Consider the following 22935-nt stretch of genomic DNA (forward strand, 5'->3'; position numbering starts at 1 on the left):
ATGAGGAAATGTTTTAGTAATTAATATGTTTAACCTTACACTGAAAATATAACAGAAATCCAATGTGGACACCCTTGTAATTGCTATATAAATTGCTAACAGGTACATATAAGGTATGCTTTAATTTGGGTGACCATATCTTGGTTTTTACAAAAGAGGACCCTTGTGGTGAGATGGCTGGAATGTTTGGTTCTGGGATGTGGGATGGAGGGGCAAAGCAACTAACAAATGCCTTTATGGTCAGCAATTAAAATAAACCACAATTAAAATAGTTCATCAGTGGAGCTACTTCACCAGAAAGTGACGCTATCACGGCATTACAATAACCTCTATCTTAGTACCTGCATTTGGTAATGTTCACGCTGTTTCAGAATCAGAGAAAGACTTTTTAACAAGACAGATGTGCTGCAGTCCATGGATCTGTAGCTGTTGTGATGCTTTGTGGTGTGAAATGCAAAAACTCCCTCTGCAGCAGTAACATCATCTTCTGTGTTGGCCGCTCTTTGCCTGACTAACTTATTTATTTAGCTGCAGTTTTGTGTTTTGCTGAACTCGAGACGAAAACATGGACATTTTTTCTGTAATTCGTCACCTCCTTGCTTCTACACTCTCTGTCCATTTTATCAGCTCCACGTACCATATAGAAGAACTTTGTAGTTCTACAATTACTGACTGTAGTCCATCTGTTTCTCTGCATGCTTTGTTAGCCTCCTTTCACCCTGTTCTTCAATGGTCAGGACCCCCACAGGACCACCACAGAGCAGGTATTATTTAGGTGGTGGATCATTCTCAGCACTGCAGTGACACTGACATGGTGGTGGTGTGTTAGTGTGTGTTGTGCTGGTATGAGTGGATCAGACACAGCAGCGCTGCTGGAGTTTTTAAACACCTCACTGTCACTGCTGGATTGAGAATAGTCCACCAACCAAAAATATCCAGCCAACAGCGCCCCGTGGGCAGCGTCCTGTGACCACTGATGAAGGTCTAGAAGATGACCGACTCAAACAGCAGCAATAGATGAGCGATCTAGAAGGTGGACCAACTAGGTAGGAGTGTCTAATAGAGTGGACAGTGAGTGGACACGGTATTTAAAAATCAGCACAACACACATTAACACACCACCACCATGTCAGTGTCACTGCAGTGCTGAGAATCATCCACCACCTAAATAATACCTGCTCTGTTGGGGTTCTGTGGGGGTCCTGACCATTGAAGAACATGGTGAAAGCAGGTTAAAAAAGCATGCAGAGAAACAGATGGACTACAGTCAGTAATTGTAGAACTACAAAGTGCTTCTATATGGTAAGTGGAGCTGATAAAATGGACAGTGAGTGTAGAAACAAGGAGGTGGTTTTAATGTTATGGCTGATCAGTGTAGTCTGCCAGATAATTCAAAAATCAGCCCCAAAATCTACATCATAAAGCATGAATCTAAAAAAGCAGGACAAGCCACTTCTTTTACTGCAGTATAATGCAGTTCTGGTCACCACTGTGGGTTGGGGAATAATATCAGTAGTTCATAATATTAAACAGTCCAGAGGAGGATAATAAATCTAATGAAGGAGGCTGAGAGGAAGGGAATGAAAGAGTTAATGTGGATTTAGTCTTTCTTGGCACTGATTCTATAGCTGTGTGAGGGCGGCTGTTTGCAGCCACATGCAGCAGTGGAGGATTTTCAGCTTCGTGTTGTCAGATCTTTAGTCAGTACGTTTTTATTCCATGTTACCAGCAGAGAAACAAAATATTTCATTTATTCTTACAGCAGTTACTGATTGTGTTTCATCAGCCATATCATTGTTTAGATATATTTTTATTATATGTTTATATCCGGCTTTAAGAAGCATCTCAGGAGATCCGATCACAAGTGGTCAGCAGTAATAACGGGTGTGGACAGATTTTAACTTACCTTGAAGGTCATTTGAACTCAAAAAACACTTTTTGAGGTGATCAGAAACATATACGAATGGCACTCAGGTGGCACAGCGGGATATTCCACTAGCACACCAGCACCGAGATTCTGAACTCCTCGGTTTGAAACTCGGCGTTGCCAACGGTCGGCTGGGCGCCCTCTAGCGAGCTTAATTGGTAGTGCCTGCAGCAGACAAGGTTCTGCTAGGGTGGGATGACCGGACTATGGACCCTGATTGGCAGATAGAGAGGCGCCTGTGCAGAATGCATAGGTGAAAAAGGGCAATATACCCACCTCGACTGCAGTCAGGGATCCCCCAGCAGCGGAAGACAAACAGACTACACTAAATTGGGAGAAAATGCATAAATAAAATAGAAAAAATAAAGAAACATATACGAGGGATCTTTAATAAGTTTCCACACTTTTATATGTCCATTAGAAGCTGTGAGGGTGGAGGAGGAGTAATCTGTCGTGTCTGAGAGACGCTTATAGTCCGGATTTAGCTCCATCTGATTTCCCCTTTTTGGATGCTCAGAAGCTTTAAGGGGAAGAAGATTTTCATGTGATGATGATATGAAAGCAGCGCTAAATCAGTGGCCACGTGCTTAACCAAAAACATTTTTTGCTAATGGCATTAAAACGTTGGTACGAAGCTGGAAAAAATGCACTGGAAGGTGACGATGTAGAAAAGTGATGTTATTTGTTAAAAAATGTGGAAACTTTTTGAAGAACCCTCATATGTTTATCATATAGACCCACCAGTGTTTGCAGTGTTTCCGCTAGCTCCTTTTCAGGGGCCCAGCAAAGCTGTTGTTGTGTTACGCTCAGGTTTTTTTCCTTTGTTTCTGGGATTTGCATTTTGCATAAATTACATAAAAACATCATAAATCTGAATATTTCTCCTTCCACTTCAACACACCTGGCTGGCGCAGCAGTAAAGTACGCTAGCCTACTAGTGCTGAGATCTGAGGGTCCAGGATTCACACCTTAGCAGTTCTATTAGTGCACTCTCAGTGCTGGTCCCAAGCCCGGATAGAAATAGGGGTTGTTGGCCTAAAAGCTGTGCAAAGTTTGGTATGCAGACCAGATCTGCTGTGGCGACCCCTAAACATGGGAGCAGCTAAGAGGAAAAAACGTGTGAACACAAGGCCATTTGTAGCCTAATGGTTAAGGTGCTGGACTAGTAATTGAAAGGTCACTGGTTCAAGCCCCACCACTGCCAGGTTCCACTGTTGGGCCTTTGAGCAAGGCCCTTAACCCTTAATTGCTTAGACAGTATACTGTCACAGTACTATAAGTCATTGTGTATAAAAGCATCTGCTAAGTGCTGAAATGTAAATGAGTTTATTGATGTAAAGAAAATATTATAACATTTAATTATGCTTTGGACTGTGGCGGTAAAGAAACGATATTAGAGCCACTTAGGTCCAAACAAAGCACCAAACAAAACCTTGTTTGTTAATTTATACATTCATTTTCATAACCTGCTTTATTCTGTTTGGGGTCACAGTAGGAACTACGCTACTATAAATAGTGGTATTGTGTCTTAAAATGCATCCCGGATGAAGCACCACTCTCTTGCAGGACACATTCACCCAGTCGCTTCCTAAATCACACTCAGTGCCACCTAAAAGTAATTCTAGTGTATCCAATCCAGCTTTATAAATAGTTAAAAAGGCAAGTGCAGCCTGGTGACACGGCAAGTAATATTGGTTCCACATAGCACCAGGGTCCTGCGGGGCCTGGGTTCAAACCCAGCCTGTGATCACTATCTGTAATCAAATTTGATTCCCCACTCGTGTCCGCATGTACACTGTCAGTAAATACACCGATCAGCCATAACATTAAAACCACCTCCTTGTTTCTACACTCACTGTCCGATGTATCAGCTCCACTTACCATATAGAAGCACTTTGTAGTTCTACAATTACTGACTGTAGTCCATCTGTTTCTCTACATGCTTTGTTAGCCCCCTTTCACCCTGTTCTTCAATGGTCAGGACCCCCACAGAGCAGGTATTATTTAGGTGGTGGATCATTCTCAGCGCTGCAGTGACACTGACATGGTGGTGGTGTGTTAGTGCGTGTTGTGCTGGTATGAGTGGATCAGACACAGCAGCGCTGCTGGAGTTTTTAACACCTCACTGTCACTGCTGGACTGAGAATAGTCCACTAACCAAAAACATCCAGCCAACAGCTCCCTGTGGGCAGCGTCCTGTGACCACTGATGAAGGTATAGAAGATGACCAACTCAAACAGCAGCAATAGATGAAAGATCGCTGCGCAGCGCTGCTGTGTCTGATCCACTCATACCAGCACAACACACACTAACACACCACCACCATGTCAGTGTCACTGCAGTGCTGAGAATGATCCACCACCTAAATAATACCTGCTCTGTGGTGGTCCTGTGGGGGTCCTGACCATTGAAGAACAGAGTGAAAACAGTATGTAGAGAAACAGATGGACTACAGTCAGTAATTGTAGAACTACAAAGTGCTTCTATATGGTAAGTGGAGCTGATAAAATGGACAGTGAGTGTAGAAACAAGGAGGTGGTTTTAATGTTATGCCTGATTGGTGTAAATAAACCTCTTTACACACAGGGGCCGGAGATAAGGATCAAACCCACGTTTTTAACATTCTAATGCAATGCGGCACTCACACCGCACTCATTTGCTGCTCTGCCTTTTTTTAATTATTCAGATATTCCCTAAAAGTACTTTTACACCAGAAAGCCTCTTTCCCAAGCTCTCGTTCTGTTCCACTGAGTGACATTAGTGCTGAGTAATTAAGGTGGACATATTTACCTGCCTTAAGTCTAATCCAATTGAACTTTGCGCTGCTTAAATGAACCTTTCTCTCTATTTCCCGAGAGCATTTTAATAAAACTCAGCAATTTAGGTTCAGCTTCTGCACCACTCTTGCTTTTAATAATTGATACACCTGCTATATGTGTCGTTTTACACAGTAGCTTTATCAGCGCCGGGCTGCCATAAATCGCATTTTTAGCATCGGCGGCGTAATTCGTTGTGCTCTCGGCTCCCTCGCCGGCTGCAATTATGATGCTCGCTTGCAGGATAAATGTATGTGAAGTAATGGCCCTGAGACATGCCAGAGATTCATCATTTCTAAATAATAATTTTACCACGGGTGCGTAATTTTGAGCTGGAGAGGCACTCCGCCGTGAGTAACGTTCCTTCCTACAAATACTCTACTTTAACCAAATTACAGATCCAGTGAAAAAGCTGGGACTAGTCCTACAAAACCTATTTTCTACAATCCGTTCCTGCCCGTCTCTTAGAAGCTCGTATTCGGTTCAATATTGTATGGTTCTGCAGACTGTAGAGCATAGGGGGGCACGGTGGCTAAGTGGGTAGCACTGTTGCCTCACGATCCCCAGATGTGGCGGTCCGGGTCCTTTCTGTGTAGAGTTTGCATGTTCTCCACGTGTCTGTGTGGGTTTCCTCCGGGAGCTCCGCTTTCCTCCCACAGTCCAAAGACATGCAGGTGAGGTGAACTGGAGACACTAAATTGTCCATGACTGTGTTCGATATAACCATGTAAACTGATGAATCTTGTGTAATGAGTAACTACTGGTCCTGTCATGAATGTAACCAAAATGTAAAACATGACATTAAAATCCTAATAAACAAACAAACAAACTGTAGAGCATAGGTGGGGAGCATGGACAAAATAACAGAAACTTGTAAAAATAATCAGTTGTTTTTAGTTTCTTTTAACCTTTAACCAACTGTCACTAGTCAATGATTAACCAGCAACAACAAGCTCACAGCGTCCCATTAACAAATGAAACACATCACTGACTTTCATATCAACAAGTCAAATCAACACATGATTTATTTATGAATAGACAGTAGGACCTAGCAGACGTGGCATTGTTGCTTCACAGCAAGAAGGTCCTGGGATCGATGTCCAGTTGTAGTGGAGCTACATGTTCTCACCATGTCTGTGTGGTGTTTGCGTGTTCTCACCGTGTCTGTGTGGTGTTTGCGTGTTCTCACCGTGTCTGTGTGGTGTTTGCATGTTCTCACCATGTCTGTGTTCCTCCCACAGTCCAGTTGCCCAGTGACTGTTACTGTGTTTGTGTGTGCGTAAGTCTAGATGAATGTAGAACAGTAAGATTTCCATTATATTATTAATGTATTATTATTATTATTATTTTTTTTATTATTATTATTATTAGTAGTAGTAGTAGTGGTGGTGGTGGTGGTGGTATTATAATTATTATTATTATTGTTATTATTATTATTATTATTATTATTATTATTAGTAGTAGTAGTAGTAGTAGTAGTAGTAATAGTAGTAGTAGTAATTTATTTTTATTAGTAGTAGTAGTAGTAGTAGTACAGTAGACCCTTGACTTACGAACTTAATTGGTTCCAAAGGGCTGTTCTTAAGTCAAAATGTTCATTAGTTAAACCTATTTTTCCCATAAGAAATAATGTAAATAGAATGTATCCGTGCCAGACCTCCCAAACCCCCCCTTACCTAACCTTTCTAATGTCTTAAATGCTCTTTTTTGTTATAAATACAAGTATATTTTCCCTTAAATCTTAAATTATAGAATAGACATTCCTGTAATAAACAATAATAAACAACAATACACAGTAGTACTGTACATAAAAAACACACATCACATTTCATACACCATAATACACCATCACATACACCACAATACAATTCCTTCTTTTTTATAAAATGTATCTACCAGAAACAACAATAACTCTCATATTTCTCTATTATTTCCTTCTTTATTTCAATAGTGTTGTATTTTGTAAAATAAAAGTAAAATTTAGTACCCTTGCAGACCTCTTATACACAAACTTTCTGCATTAGGATTTATACATTATTTTGTTGCATAGCAACAAGCCACTTCTGATGGGAAGAAATAAAATAATTTTTTAACACTTAATCCTGTCAGAGTTGCGACGGGCCTGGATTGACGGGGAAACACTGGGTGCAGGGCATGAAAACCTTGATCAGGGTACCAATCTATCACGGGTTTATAGACCGCTGCACCGCCCAAGCGCCTGGTGATAAAAAAAATGTTGATATTAAATTCAGCTTGTGTTTAGTTGTAAACAGAATCACAGTGTGATGATTAACTGTGCTCAGCATCTGCTTCTGTCAGACAGGAACCACTAAAACACCATCATTCTATGTCTGTCACACACTGAGGAGAACTTATTTTGTACCCACTGTGCCCACATACATAAAACTACTTTGACTGGACCTATGAAAAAGGTACATGGAACAGTGGTCTCTTTACCAAGGTCAGAAGGAAAAAAACTTTTGAATTTTGAATAACAGAGGTGATAATAAAGTGATACTTTTGTCTTTTCACTAGAATGTTTTATATGGGCATAGAGAAGTTAATATATAAAGAGGCCATGGCACAAAGTTAGATATCATTCTAGAACTTTCTACAGTATATATGTATTTGCCTTGGTGGGTAGCACTGTCACCACACAGCAAAAAGGTCCTGGGTTTGATTCCCGGGTGGAGCAGTCTGGGTCCTTTCTGTGTGGATTTCCTCCGGGCGCGCCGGTTTCATTCCACAGTCGAAAGACGTGGAAAGACGTGCAGTCAAGTTAATTGGAGATACAAAATTAAATGTGTAGGTGTGTGTGTGTGTCTTTGTCTTGTGATGGAGTGTTGACCAGTGCAGGGTGTTTCCCACCTTTCTCCCAGTGAATTGCACCCACTGTGACCCTGACCAGGATAAAGCTGTGGTAAAACAAACAACGAATTAATTTATATATATTCAGTTCATATTTTTTACTCCATTAGTTGCTTTATCATGATCAGGGTTGCTGGGAAACAGAGCCAAGGGAGGAATCGCCCACCCCTCACTTCCCATTTTTGACATAGCCAATCATTTTTGTGTACTTGCTTGGCCGATCAGCCGATAGCACCACGGTGGTGTACTATGGCAGTGGTAGCTGGATAGTATTGGAAGGTTGCCGGTTCAAGCCTAATATCTGCCAGGATGCCCGAGTTGGGCCCTTAAGCAAGGCCCTTAACCCTCAATTGCTTTGGACTGTCGACAGTCACTTTGGATAAAAGCATCTGGTAAATGCAGTAAATGTATATACACACACATACACATATATATATATATAGTCTCTGGTATGTTGGTTTGGGACCTGATGATAAAATGCAGTTAGGAGCTGTGGGAGCAGAAGCTGTTACAGTACAGTTAATTAAAGAAAGCAGAACACTGGAGCAGGAGCTCGTTGTTTGAAGATGACAGTCGGGTTTGTTTGTTAGAAGAAATCACGTTTAATTGCTCCAAAAATGACTGGACCAGTATAAGGTTGTGTGTTTGTGCCAACAGTTCCTTCAAGGTGCCACTGGGACCCGTGGTTAATTTTTCAGGCTGAATGGAAGATGTTTAGTGTTTGGCTAAAAATAACTTTTGGTTTCCTGAAGTCCAGCGTTTAGTCCAGTGCTGAGTCCAGCATTTAGTCCAGTGTTCAGTCCAGCATTTAGTCCAAAGTTTAGTCCAGCATTCTGTCTAGCGTTCCAGTGTTCAGTCCAGCATTCAGTATCTCCAGAAAGAATTTAGTCCAGCGTTCAGTCTAGAGTTCAGTCCAGAGTTCAGTCCAGCGTTCAGTCCAGAGTTCAGTCTAGAGTTCAGTCCAGCATTCAGTCCAGTGTTCAGTCCAGCATTTAGTCCAAAGTTTAGTCCAGCATTCGGTCTAGCGTTCCAGTGTTCAGTCCAGCATTCAGTATCTCCAGAAAGAATTCAGTCCAGTGTTCAGTCCAGCATTCAGTTCAGCATTTAGCCCAGAGTTCAGTCCAACATTTTGTCCAGTGTTCAGTCCAGCGATCATTTCAGCATTTAGTCCAGCATTCAGTCCAGCACTGAGTCCAGCATTTAGTCCAGCATTTAGTCCAGTATTCAGTCGTAGAATCAAACCCAGGACCTTCTTGCTGTGAGGCAAGAGATTATGAAAGAGGAAGCTGACTTTTATTTTTAACTCATTTCAATTACAAACCCAGCGGCTCATGAGAGTCTGATTGCTAATTAGTAATTAACAATATCAGACAGATGGTAGCATCAACGTGGTGATCTGTGGTGATCTGTGACATTTCAGTGCATCGTGAGGCAGCTAACGAGATTCTGCAGGTCTGGATTACAGGAGCATTCATCACAAAACCTGATTATTTAGAACGATGCTCTGAAAGCCTTTTGGATTAAAGGCCAATGCATAATGTTGCAAAACTTGGTGTACAGAGTACATCTCCTGGACCCCTGAGCAATGACATAAAGAGCTGTAAAGTAATGAGTCAACTTTTCTAATGTGTCTGTCTGTCTGTTAATATATCTTTCTGTCTGTCTATCTATCTGTCTGTTAATGTATGTACATTTCTGTCTGTCTGTCTGTCTGTCTGTCTTTCTGTCTGTCTGTTAATATATCTGCCTGTCTGTCTGTCTATATCTATCTGTCTGTCTATCTATATATCTGTCTGTGTCTGTTTGTCTGTCGCTATCTATCTATCTATCTATCTATCTATCTATCTATCTATCTATCTATCTATCTATCTATCTATCTATCTATCTATCTATCTATCTATCTATCTATCTATCTATCTATCTATCCATCTGTTACATGTAATAAATGAACAGGATCAGTTGCACCCCATGCTGTAAATACTCCTCATGATCATGTTTGGACATTTCAGGTTGATTCTGACCTCATATATTGTGCTAAAATTATTAATGTGAGGTGTTATTCACTCGCCAGCAATGGTTGTGACTAAACATCTTATCTAAATAATTAGGAGGTGCGTCCACATATTTCTGACCATATGTTGTACATTTGGACGTCCTGTATTGTTTATTTGAAGATGCCTCCGGTAGCTGTAACACTTGTTAACACGACATGCTGCTACCTGTTTACTCAGACGTTTTATTGATAACACATTTTGTGAACCAGCCTGCAGCAGCTATTGATTGGCTGGGATTTACCACCAGAACAGTCTCGATCCTGTTATTCTCGCTTTCTCTTCTCAGAATCAAGGCGCCGGTCATTTCCTGTTCCATGTTTCAGACTGTTTAGAATATTTTAAGGTATCGACTGATCCATGTGCACATGAGGATGTGGATCCAGGTTGTCGAATGAAAAGCCAATTAGAGCAGCGAATAAAAATGTTCATGAATATTTTATATCTAATTCTTGCAGACAAAACTTTTTAAAACATCCTTCCTGGCTGTGTCTGAAAGGGTGAGGGGTGGCAGAAGCTGTACCCAGTGTTTTTGTACACTGTATGGACAAAAGTATTTGGACACCGGACCACAAGCTTGTTGGACGTCCTACTTTGAAAACAATTGGTATTAAAATAGAGTGACCTGTAGGTGATCTTTTCAGCTGAAACAACATGAACTTCCCTGAACTGTTGCTGCAAAGTTCAGTCCATCATTCAGTCCAGCGTTCAGTCCAGTGTTCAGTGCAACATTTAGTCCAGCATTCAGTCCAGCATTCAGTCCATCATTCAGTTCAGCGTTCAGTCCAGCATACAGTCCAGCGTTCAGTCCAGCGATCAGTCTAGTGTTCAGTCCAGCATTCAGTCCAGTGTTCAGTCCAGCGAGCAGTCCAGTGTTCAGTCCATCATACAGTCCAGTGTTCAGTCCAGCATTCAGTCCAGCATTTAGTTCATCATTCAGTCCAGTGTTCAGTCCAGCGTTCAGTTCATCATTCAGTCCAGTGTTCAGTCCAGCGTTCAGTTCATCATTCAGTCCAGTGTTCAGTCCAGCGTTCAGTTCATCATTCAGTCCAGTGTGAGGACAAATCTAAACGGTTTTAAAGTTGGGAGCATATCATTTCCTTTATATAAATGATTTATATGACAGTTGTTGCTGAAACACATGAATTAAAAAAAATTAGAAGGGGTGTCCCAATACTTTTGTCCACGTATGGTGGCTGGGGCCACGCTATGCCACCGCCACCCTGACCAGGTAAAATGTTGGCACAACATAAAAATAAATATATATATATATATATTAATTAATAAATAAATAACAATGACAACATTAAGACATGGACAGTAGGACATAATTTGCGTTTTGCAGCATTGGGTTTTATATTAATCTGTAAGTTTTTATGTATTGAATTTGAGAGTTGGGTATGTTTAAGTGTAGGTATAGAATTACTTATATGCAGCAGTGAAATATATTTTACACAAGCTCAGAAAATCCTCTCAACATGTCTGTCTGTCTGTGTTATTTCTGTCTGTGTTATTTCTGTCTGTGTAATTTCTGTCTGTGTCTTGATCACAGCAGCCGGTTTATTTTTCTGATGGTTTATAATTTATTTCTCTTTATTAGATCCAGTTTAAATTTAGAGCAGGAGCTTCTATTTCAGCAACATCACTCAAACCAGCGTCCATAATGGAGAGGAAAATCAAGAGCCTGATTAATTACCAGTCCGGTTTCATTAGCAGTAATAATTACCAGGCGGTCTGAGAGGTGTATTTGTTTTGATATCAGGAGCTCACAGAGGGCACAGAGAAGCTGAAAGAGACGGTTTTACTGCCACGGCTAGACTGGGAGAAATTCAGACCTGATTAGTTTGGATATACATGATCAGCCATAACATTAAAACCACCTCATTGTTTCTACACTCACTGTCAATTTTATCAGCTCCACTTACCATATAGAAGCACTTTGTAGTTCTACAATTACTGACTGTAGTCCATCTGTTTCTCTACATACTTTGTAAGCCTGCTTTCACCCTGTTCTTCAATGGTCAGGACCCCTACAGGACCACCACAGAGCAGGTATTATTTGGGTGGTGGATCATTCTCAGCACTGCAGTGACACTGACATGGTGGTGGTGTGTTAGTGTGTGTTGTGCGTGTATGAGTGTCCACTCACTGTCCACTCTATTAGACAATCCTACCTAGTTGGTCCACCTTGTAGATGTAAAGTCAGAGATGATCGCTCGTCTATTGCTGCTGTTTGAGTTGGTCATCTTCTAGACCTTCATCAGTGGTCACAGGTTGCTGGTCGAACTAGGCAGCGGTGGCTCAGGGTTTCAGGTGCTGAACTATTGATCGGAAGGTTGAGGGTTCCAGCCCCAGAGCGGCCAGACTGCCACTGTTGTGCCTCTGAGCTGAGACGTGAACCCTCAGCTGATTCAATTTACTCACTCACTTTCTTTACCGCTTATCCAGTTAGGGTCGCGGGAGGGTGCTGGAGCCTATCCCAGCTTTTCAATGGGCGCAAGGCACACAGTAAGACACTGGACGGGGCGCCAGTCCATCACAGGGCAGACACACACACACCCATTCACCTATAGGCCAATTCACTCACTCACTCTCACTCACTTTCTTTACCGCTTAACCAGTTAGTGTCGCGGAAGGGTGCTGAAGCCTATCCAAGCTTTTCAGTGGGCACAAGGCACACAGTAACATCCTGAATGGGGCGCCAGTCCATCGCAGGGCACACACACATACACATACACATGTACACACCCATTTACCTATAGGGCAATTCAGTGTCTCCAATTAACCTGACTACATGTTTTTGGACTGTGGGAGGAAACCGGAGCTCCCGGAGGAAACCCACACAGACACGGGGAGAACATGCAAACTCCACACAGAAAGGACCCAGACCGCCCCGCCTGGGGATCGAACCCAGGACCTTCTTGCTGTGAGGCAACAGTGCTACCCCCGTGCTTAAAGTAATTTAAACAGACGTGCACGCTCCTATTGGCGCTTGATCTGAGTAATCAGCGGTCAATCCGACATCACTCACTTCTCTGACCGGCAGGTTTTAATTGATCTGCTTTGTGAATTTTTGGGGGTTTTTTTTGTTCATAGATTTTACAGCTTTAAGAAAAGAGGAGGTTTTCTTCAGGAGACATTATAATTAAGGTGCCGTGCTGTCCAGCACAGAAAACCTAAATCTAGTCTGTGGCATGGCGGAGATAAAATCAGTGTAAGGATGCCGACTCTGCAGAAGGAAGCAGCCGGAGAGTTGATTTCTCTGAACTGTATTTCTTAGTGTCTTGTTTATAAGTCCGTGCTGGTTCAGGACGGAGGTTCAGCGTCAGAACTCGTTGAATTTACTGTGTTCCAGCACAGATCTGTACACAAACCTGAGCGATTTCAACAACGTTTATTCATTCACTGTCTGTTTTATCACCGCTTTATCCTGGTCAGGGTCATGATGGGTCTGATTCATGGGGAACACTGTGGACAACTTTAGTGTCTTTAACTGATCTGACTGCATGTCTTTGGAGAAAACCCAAACAAACTCCACACAGAAAGGACCCTGGATGCCTGGCTGGGGAATCAAACCTAGATCATTCTTGCTGTCAGGCAACAAAGCTACCCACTGGGGACTGGGTGTTTGTAGTTCTACAATTACTGACTGTAGTCCATCTATTTCTCTACATACTTTTTTAGCCTGCTTTCACCCTGTTCTTCAATAATCAGGACCCCCACAGAGCAGGTATTATTTAGGTGGTGGATCATTCTCAGCACTGCAGTGACACTGACATGGTGGTGGTGTGTTTGTGTGTTGTGCTGGTATGAGTGGATCAGACACAGCAGCGCTGCTGGAGTTTTTAAATACCGTGTCCACTCACTGTCCACTCTATTAGACACTCCTACCTAGTTGGTCCACCTTGTAGATGTAAAGTCAGAGACGATTGCTCATCTATTGCTGCTGTTTGAGTCGGTCATCTTCTAGACCTTCATCAGTGGTCACAGGACGCTGCCCACGGGGCGCTGTTGGCTGGATGTTTTTGGTTAGTGGACTATTCTCAGTCCAGCAGTGACAGTGAGGTGTTTAAAAACTCCAGCATCGCTGCTGTGTCTGATCCACTCATACCAGCACAACACACACTAACACACCACCACCACGTCAGTGCCACTGCAGTGCTGAGAATGATCCACCATCTAAATAATACCTGCTCTGTGGTGGTCCTGTGGGGGAAACAGATGGACTACAGTCAGTAATTGTAGAACTACAAAGTGCTTCTATATGGTAAGTGGAGCTGATAAAATGGACAGTGTGTAGAAACAAGGAGGTGGTTTTAATGTTATGGCTGATCAGTGTAATTCATCACTGTAATCTGAACAATAATTAAATGAATTCGATGAGTAAAATACATTCATTAATAAAAATATCTAAAGATATAATGTGCAATAAACCTAATAAGGCTACGCCAAGTGATTTAAATGGCACTTAAATACTCTATAAGAATTAATAATCATTAATGCTCTAAAATTTAGCTCTGCCACAAATACCTTCACGTCATTCTGATTGGCCGAGCTGGAGCGATACATCACCCCATTGTGACTTTTGGGCCATTAAATCAGCTTAATAGCTACTATGGTCCGTTTCATACTGCGCACTTCATGCCAGAAAGAGATCGGGTAAAGTGGCCAATTTGTTTCAGTGCGGGAAAGCGTCCAAAAAAAAAGAGAAATTACTTTGAAAAATGACACACAGAAATAGCACAGTCATGTGGTCTCTGTGTAATGTATGTGTTTGTAGTTAAAAGAGAAAAAAATAGAGACCAGAAGTCAAAACGCTGGTCATCAGTTTTACCTGAAATGTGATTCCGGTGGCTCTGTTAGCAATTTTTCGTCAGATAATTGAATGACCGTTGCCGTCTTTATAATCTCACTGCATCATTCTTTTAACTGAAATGTATTTTTTCTGGGATGGTTACTAGAACGACGTCCTTATGCTACACAAAAATACTGCACTGTTAAACTACACCGACCAGGAATAACATTATGAGCACTGACAGGTAAAGTGAATAACACTGATCTCACCGATCTCGGATATATTAGGCAGCAAGTAAACATTTATCATCATCCAAGTTGATGTTAGAATCAGGAAAATTGGCCGAGTGTGAGGATTTGAGCGAGTTTGACGAGGGCCAAATTGTGATGGCTAGACGACTGGGTCAGAGCATCTCCAAAACTGCAGCTCTTGTGGGGTGGTCAGTATCTGTTAAAAGTCATCCACGGGAGGAACAGTGGTAAACCGGTGACAGGGTCATGGACGTGGGGAGCGAGGGCTGGCCTGTGTGGTCCGATCCAACAGACAAGCTACTGTAGCTCAAATTGCTGAAGAAGTTCATGCTGGTTCTGATAGAAAGGTGTCAGAACACACAGGGCATCACAGTTTGTTGCGTATGGGGCTGCATAACCGCAGACCAGTCAGGGTGCCCATGCTGCCCACTGTCCACCGCAGAAGGTGGCCTGGTCTGATGAATCACATTTTCTTTTACATCACGTGGATGCCCGGGTGCGTGTGCGTCGCTTACCTGGGGAACACACGGCACCAGGATGCACTATGGGAAGAAGGCAAGCCGGCGGAGGCAGTGTGATGCTTTGGACAACATTCTGCTGGGAAACCTTGGGTCCTGCCATCCATGTGGATGTTACTTTGACACGTACCACCTAGACCAAACGGTATTCCCTTATGGCTGTGGCCTCTTTCAGCAGGATAAAGCAAAAATGGTTCAGGAACGGTTTGAGGAGCACAACAACCAGTTTGAGGTGTTGACTCAGCCTCCAAATTTCCCAGATCTCAATCCAATCAAGCAACTGTGAGATGTTCTGGACAAACAAGTCCAATCCATGAACGCCCCACCTCACAACTCACAGGAGTTAAAGGATCTGCTGTTAACATCTTGGTGCCAGATACCACAGCACACCTTCAGGGGTCTAGTGGAGTCCATGCCTCGACGGGTCAGGGCTGTTTTGGCAACAAAAGGGGGACAACACAATATAAGGAAGGTGGTCATAATGTTATTCCTGATCGGTGTAAACAGACTGTTTATTTACAGGACTGTTTCAGCTTTACTGTATAAAGATTTAAACCAGGAGTACAAAAGCTGCATCCTTGAGGGATCCACCACAGTGAAAAGCAAAATACATTTCACTACTCCCACATCCAAGAATGCAATAAGCTAATAATCTAGTCAACAGAACGGCTTTAAATCAGCATTAGCTTAAAGGCTGCTGGGTAACAAAGAAAGCTCTGGTTTAAATTCGGTGTCCTAAAGCCAGGCTAAAGGTTTGTTGCTCAACAGACCCAAAATAAATAAATCAATAAATAAATAAAATGCATACTGGATGCTGAGTCACCCTGCAACACTGGCCGTGAGACAGAAAGACACCCAGAACAGGGGGCCAACCCGTCACAGGGCTACACACACGGGCACCTTCACTAAACCATAGCGTGACTCCTGGTTGGGGATACTGGTCTCTATTAGCACTGGTCTCTATTAGCACCAAAAGAACTCAGGTTCTTGAACTGGTTCTGTTCAGGTTTCTTTGAACCTTGGTGTTTTGTAGAGAACCGACCGGCATTTCCACCAGTTTTAGGAAACCAAGCCTGCGTCATCAACAATGGGCGTTACACAAAAAAGTAAAGAGTAGTAACATGATGGCGGAGCATGTAGATTACCTGTGGGGATTTGTGCTGTTGTTACAGATGTTCGTTTTTATGCAAAAAGCATCGATCAGCTATCGGTGATAAGAAGACGTAGACGTGTTTGTCGCAGTTGTTGTTTTCTTTAGTTCATTGATGTGAGAAGCGTTTTGCGCTTCGCTCTCACCGCGACCCTCGGCGCAAATAGCCGATTTGCTCAGCGCTCGGCTTGAGCGAGAAAACATCACTAAAGTTCCACGATGCGAACAAACATCTGTGTGAAATTACCATCAAACCCAGTCTAAAAGCTCCACATGTATCGGTTTTTAGCCGTATTAACTTCACGCGTGGTGTTTATGCAGATTGGGGTTCTGAATCCGCAAAAAGCTTCACTTAAATAAAGCATAACAGGAACGCTCAATTTCTCTCCGTTATTACTGGTTATAAGCGCTCTGTACTGCCTAAATTAATTGCTAATTTTTTTAGTACAACAAGCCACGTTACGCTTTATTTTTTACGTTAAGTGTTTGTACTGTCCAGGTCACTTTTACCATGTCATATCACACAGTTCATCTCTTTAAAAATATCAGCGAATATCAGCGGCAAACTGGCTCAAAATGTAATCAGGTGAACTTTAAAAGATGAAAGTGGTTTAAATTCTATATAATGTTATAATGTCTCGTGAAAGCATCCAAACCTCGACACTGTGACACGCCCACAGATGACATCATGGTTCGCGCTGAAAAACCGAGTATTCTGTGGTGTGTGTGTGTGTGTGTGAAAGAAACCACATAGACCACACAGACATGGACACTGGGACAGGACGTATATTAGAAATGCTGATTTGCTGATACCACATGCCTTCCAAGACAATCAATAGAAACATAATTACTCGAGTAAACCCATAGACTGAAATGTCAAATGGAAATAAAAACGCCTTGTTAGTGAAGAGCACGACGGCACAGACGGACGAGATTTGAACCCGCAGGAATCGTTTCGCTGTGTGGCACTTATGTCTCTGTGTGGCGCCCACTCTCCCAGCCGAACCGCCGAGCTGCCCATTGACGAGACACTTTGTTCTGTTTATTACAGTAATTATATTTCCATTGATTGTTTTGGGGAGGCGTGTGGCATCGGCGAGTCAGCATTTCTGGTGTGGGTGTTACGTGACATTTGTAAAGTCACTGGCTCAATTCTGAATGGAGACTCACTTTAAAAAGCCTTACTGGAGTAAAAAAGAAGTGTTAACCACTATCTCCGGCTCTTCTAATACTAGCATACGATGACTTGCAGGTCTTCCTCCTGTCCAGAAACCTGCATACACAGTTTGTTTTGTAAATTAAAGCTGTATTGTGCTAGGTTAGCATTTCCTGAATTATTTTCATGTATAAGAAGTGAAGCGAGTAATAAACAGTGACACAACAATAAAGCTTTGTCTGTATTGTCAAAAGTCTTGACTTTAGCCGTGGCTAGAAGACCAAAACATCATAATTGGCTCATATTTCCAGCTACAAGGAACTGCATTGCTCTCCTATTGGTGTAGTCAATATTAGTAAAACTATAGAGTTCATGTACCAAACACGGGGTGGTTTGTAACCCTGTCCAAACTTGCTTAGCTTCCCCTCGTTGCATTGGTGAGGACTGGCAGGACGTGTCGCTGATACAGCATATGCTTGCATTTAATCAGTCACCATCTTAGACTAAAAGCTATAGTGAGAGAAAAATACATAGGTAATGTGTTATTAGTCCTGGGATTTGACATTTTCTGTTAATGGTAACTTTTCTGAGCCTTGATTGACTGGTTGATGTCACCATAGAATAAAAAATAAATGACTTCGGCCGCTCAGGTGGCGCAGTGGTTAACACACCAGAGCTGGGTTTTCGAACACATCTTATCGAATCTCAGCTCTGCCATTCGGCTGGGCTGGGTGGCCACAGAAAGACAGAAAGACACCCGGAACCGGGTGCCAATCCATCACAGGGCAACACACACTGACACGCTCAGTAAACAATAGAGTGATTCCTGGTTGGGGACACTGGTCTCTGTGAGACTCCAGCTCTATTGGGGTAAAAAAAGAAGTGGCTGGCTATTGTGCAAATGTTGGATGGGACCCTGCTAGTCTACAGCTCTCCTCGGTCAGGGTAGGAATGATACAAGTAACAGAGGAGCTGCATTTGGAAACGGGAAACGACTAGACTGGGGGAAAAGGGAATCAAAACAATCAATGTTTATTTGCTAACTGCTCTGGATTGCTAGATAATGTTATTGTTTAGCATTGAACTGTCTATGAACGTTAAGTCCTCATGTCATTTTTCTTTGCTTTCCTCAGGTTCTTGCACTACGAGATCACCATGCCTCCTCTCTCTTCTTGCTTCCTCCTTGCTGCTCCTCTGCTCCGGAGAGAAAACGTGTCCCTTAAACTGCCGCTGTGAGGGTAAAATTGTCCACTGTGACTCTGTGTCTTTCACCGACGTCCCAGAGAACATTTCGGTAACTTGCCAAGGTTTGTCTCTGCGCAACAATGAACTGCACACGATGCTCCCGTACCAGTTTGCCCACCTCAACCAGTTGCTTTGGCTGTACCTGGACCACAATCAGATCTCGTTCGTGGACAGCCGGGCTTTCCAAGGCATACGACGCCTAAAGGAGTTGATTTTAAGTAGCAACAGGATCTCACAACTTCATAACGCTACATTTCATGGCATTCCCAACCTCCGCAGCCTGGACCTGTCTTACAACAAGCTCCAGGAACTGCAGCCGGGGCAATTTCACGGGCTTCGTAAACTCCAGAATTTGCATCTGCGCTCGAATGGACTCACGACGATTCCCATCCGGGCTTTTATAGAGTGCAGAAGCTTGGAGTTCCTGGATCTGGGATATAATCGACTACGTGTCCTCACGCGTACCGCGTTCTTGGGTCTGTCTCGCCTGATGGAACTGCACCTGGAGCACAATCAGTTCTCACGGATCAACTTCTTTCTGTTTCCACGCCTGGCGAACCTCCGCGGCTTGTACCTCCAGTGGAATCGTATCCGCGCGGTCAACCAAGGCCTCCCGTGGATTTGGTATACTTTGCAAAAGCTGGATCTCTCCGGGAACGAGATCCAGAGTCTGGATCCGGTTGTTTTTCAGTGCTTGCCGAATCTACAGGTTCTTAACTTGGAGTCTAACAAGCTGGCTAATGTGTCACATGAGACGGTGGCAGCCTGGATATCCCTGTCTCAGATCAGCCTGGCTGGAAACGTGTGGGACTGCGGGCCGGGAATTTGTCCGCTCGTTGCTTGGTTGAAGGACTTCCGAGGAACTAAAGACACGAGCATCATTTGCAGTAGCCCCAAACACCTTCAAGGGGAAAAAGTCATGGAGGCGACCAAAAATTATATAGACTGCGAGGATTTTGAAATAATTCCCCAGACACCTTATTCTCACCAGAATTTCGAGTCGACTATGGAGACAACAGCCGAACCGTTTCTGCCTCCTACGACAACCTCCCTACCCTTTCCTACTCCTGGTTCTGAAGCACCTGTTCCTCCACTGCTATTCCAACCTCAACCTTATCCTACCATCCCCAGTCTTACTGACCCTGACACCCCTACGCCCCCCGACAGCATGCTCGTGACTTCATCCCCAGACCAAGAGAACTTATCCTTCCACAAGATTGTCGTGGGCGGAGTGGCGCTTTTCTTCACCACATCGCTGGTCCTGACGTTGATCTACGTCTCCTGCAGACGGTACCCCGGTGCCATGAGGCTGCTGCAACAGCGCTCGGTCGTCGGACGTAAGCGCCGGAAAAAGAGTCCAGAGCCAGAGCAGAACCTGAGCTCGCAATTGCAGGAATATTACATGAGCTACAACCCCGCTGCCACACCGGAAGCCATGGACGTACTGGCCAATGGGACTGGTACTTGCACCTGTACCATATCCGGCTCCAGGGAATGCGAGGTATGACAATGTCAAAGGCTGGCTAAAATCAAATCAAATCAAAGCAAATGAAACGGCTCTGGATGACAGAGGTAAATCCCCTCACCACGCATGCCATGTGTACCCGCTGAGGCCGGGATAAGAAGCCTTGACTCCTTTGAATTCTGCAGTGGTTTAGTTTTTTTAGGCACCTAGGGGTTATGCTGTTTAGCCTTTAAAACTGCAGTGGGTAACTTGGGCAGTTATTATCTACCTCTTTCTCTTAGACCCCCTTTGATAAAAATAAATAAATAAATAAATAAATAAATAAAATGATCTGACCCCCTTGACACGGGCTATAATATTATTTTTATGCTTTCGCAGGAATGACAAAAAATATTGTTATTAAACAAATTATTACTAGCCCTTCTTGCTCATGGGAAATTCAACCAATTCCTAATAAAAGGACATTTATCTTTATATTTATATATTTATTTCATTTATCCATTTCCCCCCTTTTTTCTCCCAATTTAGTGCAGCCAGTTAGTCTTTCGCTGCTGTGGACCTTGATTTCATCCGAGGAGGTTATATTTGCCTGACACACTCCCTCCAATCGTGAACTCACAAATGAAGCCAGTCTAGCACAGGGAGATTCACTCACTGGTCTCTGCATTTCTCCACTTGTGTACAGGTGCCTTGGGCTACAAACCAGGGTCCTTACACAACATCGCAGACCCCACCCTGATTGCCTCCGAGGAGGTTATATTTGCCTGACACACTCCCCCCAATCGTGAACTCACACGTGAGGCCAGTCTAGCACAGGGAGAGTCATGCTCTGATCTCCATGTTTCACCATTTCTATACAGGTGCCTCAGGCTACAAACCAGGGTCCTTACACAACGTCGAAGACCCCACCCTGATTGCGTCCTAGGAGGTTATATTTGCCTGATACGCTCCCCCCAATTGTAAACTCACACATGAAGCCAGTCTAGCACAGGGAGAGTCACGCACTGGTATCTGCATTTCTCCACTTGTATACAGGTGCCTTGGGCTACTAACCAGGGTCCTTACACAGCATCAAAGACTTCACCCACTTATAAGTCCGGTCTATCCCACCCAGCAGACTAGTGGACAATTTTGTCTGCTCCAGGCACTGCTAATTGTGTCTGCTAAGGGGCGCCCAATCAACTGGTAGCAGAGCTGAGATTCAAACTAAGAGAGTCCAGAATCTCAGCTCTGGTGTGCTAGTGGAACATCCCGCTGTGCCATCTGGCCGCCTAAAGGAATATATCTTAATAGTTTCTGATTTGGTTGACCTGGGACTACTTCAGCTAATCGAAATCATTTGTAGTGCCCGCATCTGTTGACCTTTGTGCTTCTCAGGAGGGCGAATCAAATATGTGTCCATTCTCAAAGACCCACCGTAGGCTATAGGTAGTTTAAAATAGATCTATATGACATCACAGAGATCTGCCGTATGCTAAAAGCTTATTGATTTTCCGGTCCCATCACACGTAATTATTTTTACATTTTTCATTAAAATGCAACAGGACCTCCGTCTGGGCTCACCGAGGCCCCCTAATGGGCCCCGGCTTCCTTGTTAAGAACCCTGCTTTAGAGAATCTGTTTTACCACGCTGTTCTGTTCCTGCACTGCAGAGAATCACCTCTGAAGTCAGAACCATAAGGTCAAAATTAGCACAACATATTTATCTTATCCTGGACTAATGGCACAACCTCAGGTGGGAAGTGAAAACCTGAATTTGTAATGTGTCTTACAAGCAATGGATTCATCTTTGTGAGGGTAAAATATGCACGAGGTGTTCTGCATTTCTATCAAAGGAGTCTCAAAATCCCAAAATGTTTCATACCTGAGCATTAACTAATTGTGCCCTGGTTCAGCTGTATCAGGCACCCAATTAATGATTTTACTTATATAATTAATAGCTATGATGTTAAACCTTGAACACTAAAACGTGTTCCTTTTTTCCTCTGAAATTTAGGACTCTTTGGCTGTATTTCAAAGATCTCTTGCTTTTCTTGAAGTCACTCATGTAGTAAGAAGTGTAAGGTCAAAATCGGGACCCAAATGTTATTGTATGGACAGTAAAGGGCCTGCTATGGAGATTGCTGGGGGGTTTACGATTACAGAACAGTGCCCTTCTGCATTACCATTTATGCCTGGCAAAGGGGGCATGGAGATCCAGATTACTGACATCTCAGTTCTTCTAAACTGACAGTCACCTGCACCTTAATGAGTGTTAATTCGCTCCAGGTGGAAGTGTCTCTATCTATTACAGTTTCTTCCTTACAGAGTTTAATCTGTAATAAAACACTGACAGAACAACCATGGATGAGCATGTTGCCCCAGAGCCGGTGTGACAGCGTTATATTTGGCGGGTTGGTGGGGTAGGGTGCCGCTCATTCATTGCCGTTTTCGGCTTGTTCCGGGTTTCCTTTATTTACTTTTTTTTGGGAAATTGGTTGTCACAGCAGCTTGCCGGATTGCAAAAAAACAGTTTTTATTTCTGCACTGTCCCTTTTCTATCCACTTTCTCCATTACTTTTATTTGTCACTCTGTTTCCATTATTTTGGCCACTTCTTTTATTTGTTCTTAAGCTTTTTTTTTTGGTTGTAGCTTTTTAGCCACATTATTTTCACTCCTGTAGTAAGAGGTCAAAATTGGGACCAAAATATAA

The 22935-nt window shown here is 43.1% G+C and overlaps 1 protein-coding gene across 1 annotated transcript in view; it reads left to right on the top strand.

Annotated features, from left to right (window-relative positions):
- Positions 1-22935, top strand: part of lrrtm4l1 (leucine rich repeat transmembrane neuronal 4 like 1) — an 81953-nt gene that overhangs the window by 8588 nt on the left and 50430 nt on the right. Inside the window, exon 2 of the mRNA XM_063014293.1 lies at positions 18666-20278. Coding sequence (XP_062870363.1) covers positions 18666-20278 — 1613 coding nt within the window. The remainder of the gene's footprint in view (positions 1-18665; positions 20279-22935) is intronic.

This window comes from Trichomycterus rosablanca, chromosome 18 (genome assembly GCF_030014385.1).
Source record: "Trichomycterus rosablanca isolate fTriRos1 chromosome 18, fTriRos1.hap1, whole genome shotgun sequence".
Classification (NCBI taxonomy): domain Eukaryota; kingdom Metazoa; phylum Chordata; class Actinopteri; order Siluriformes; family Trichomycteridae; genus Trichomycterus; species Trichomycterus rosablanca.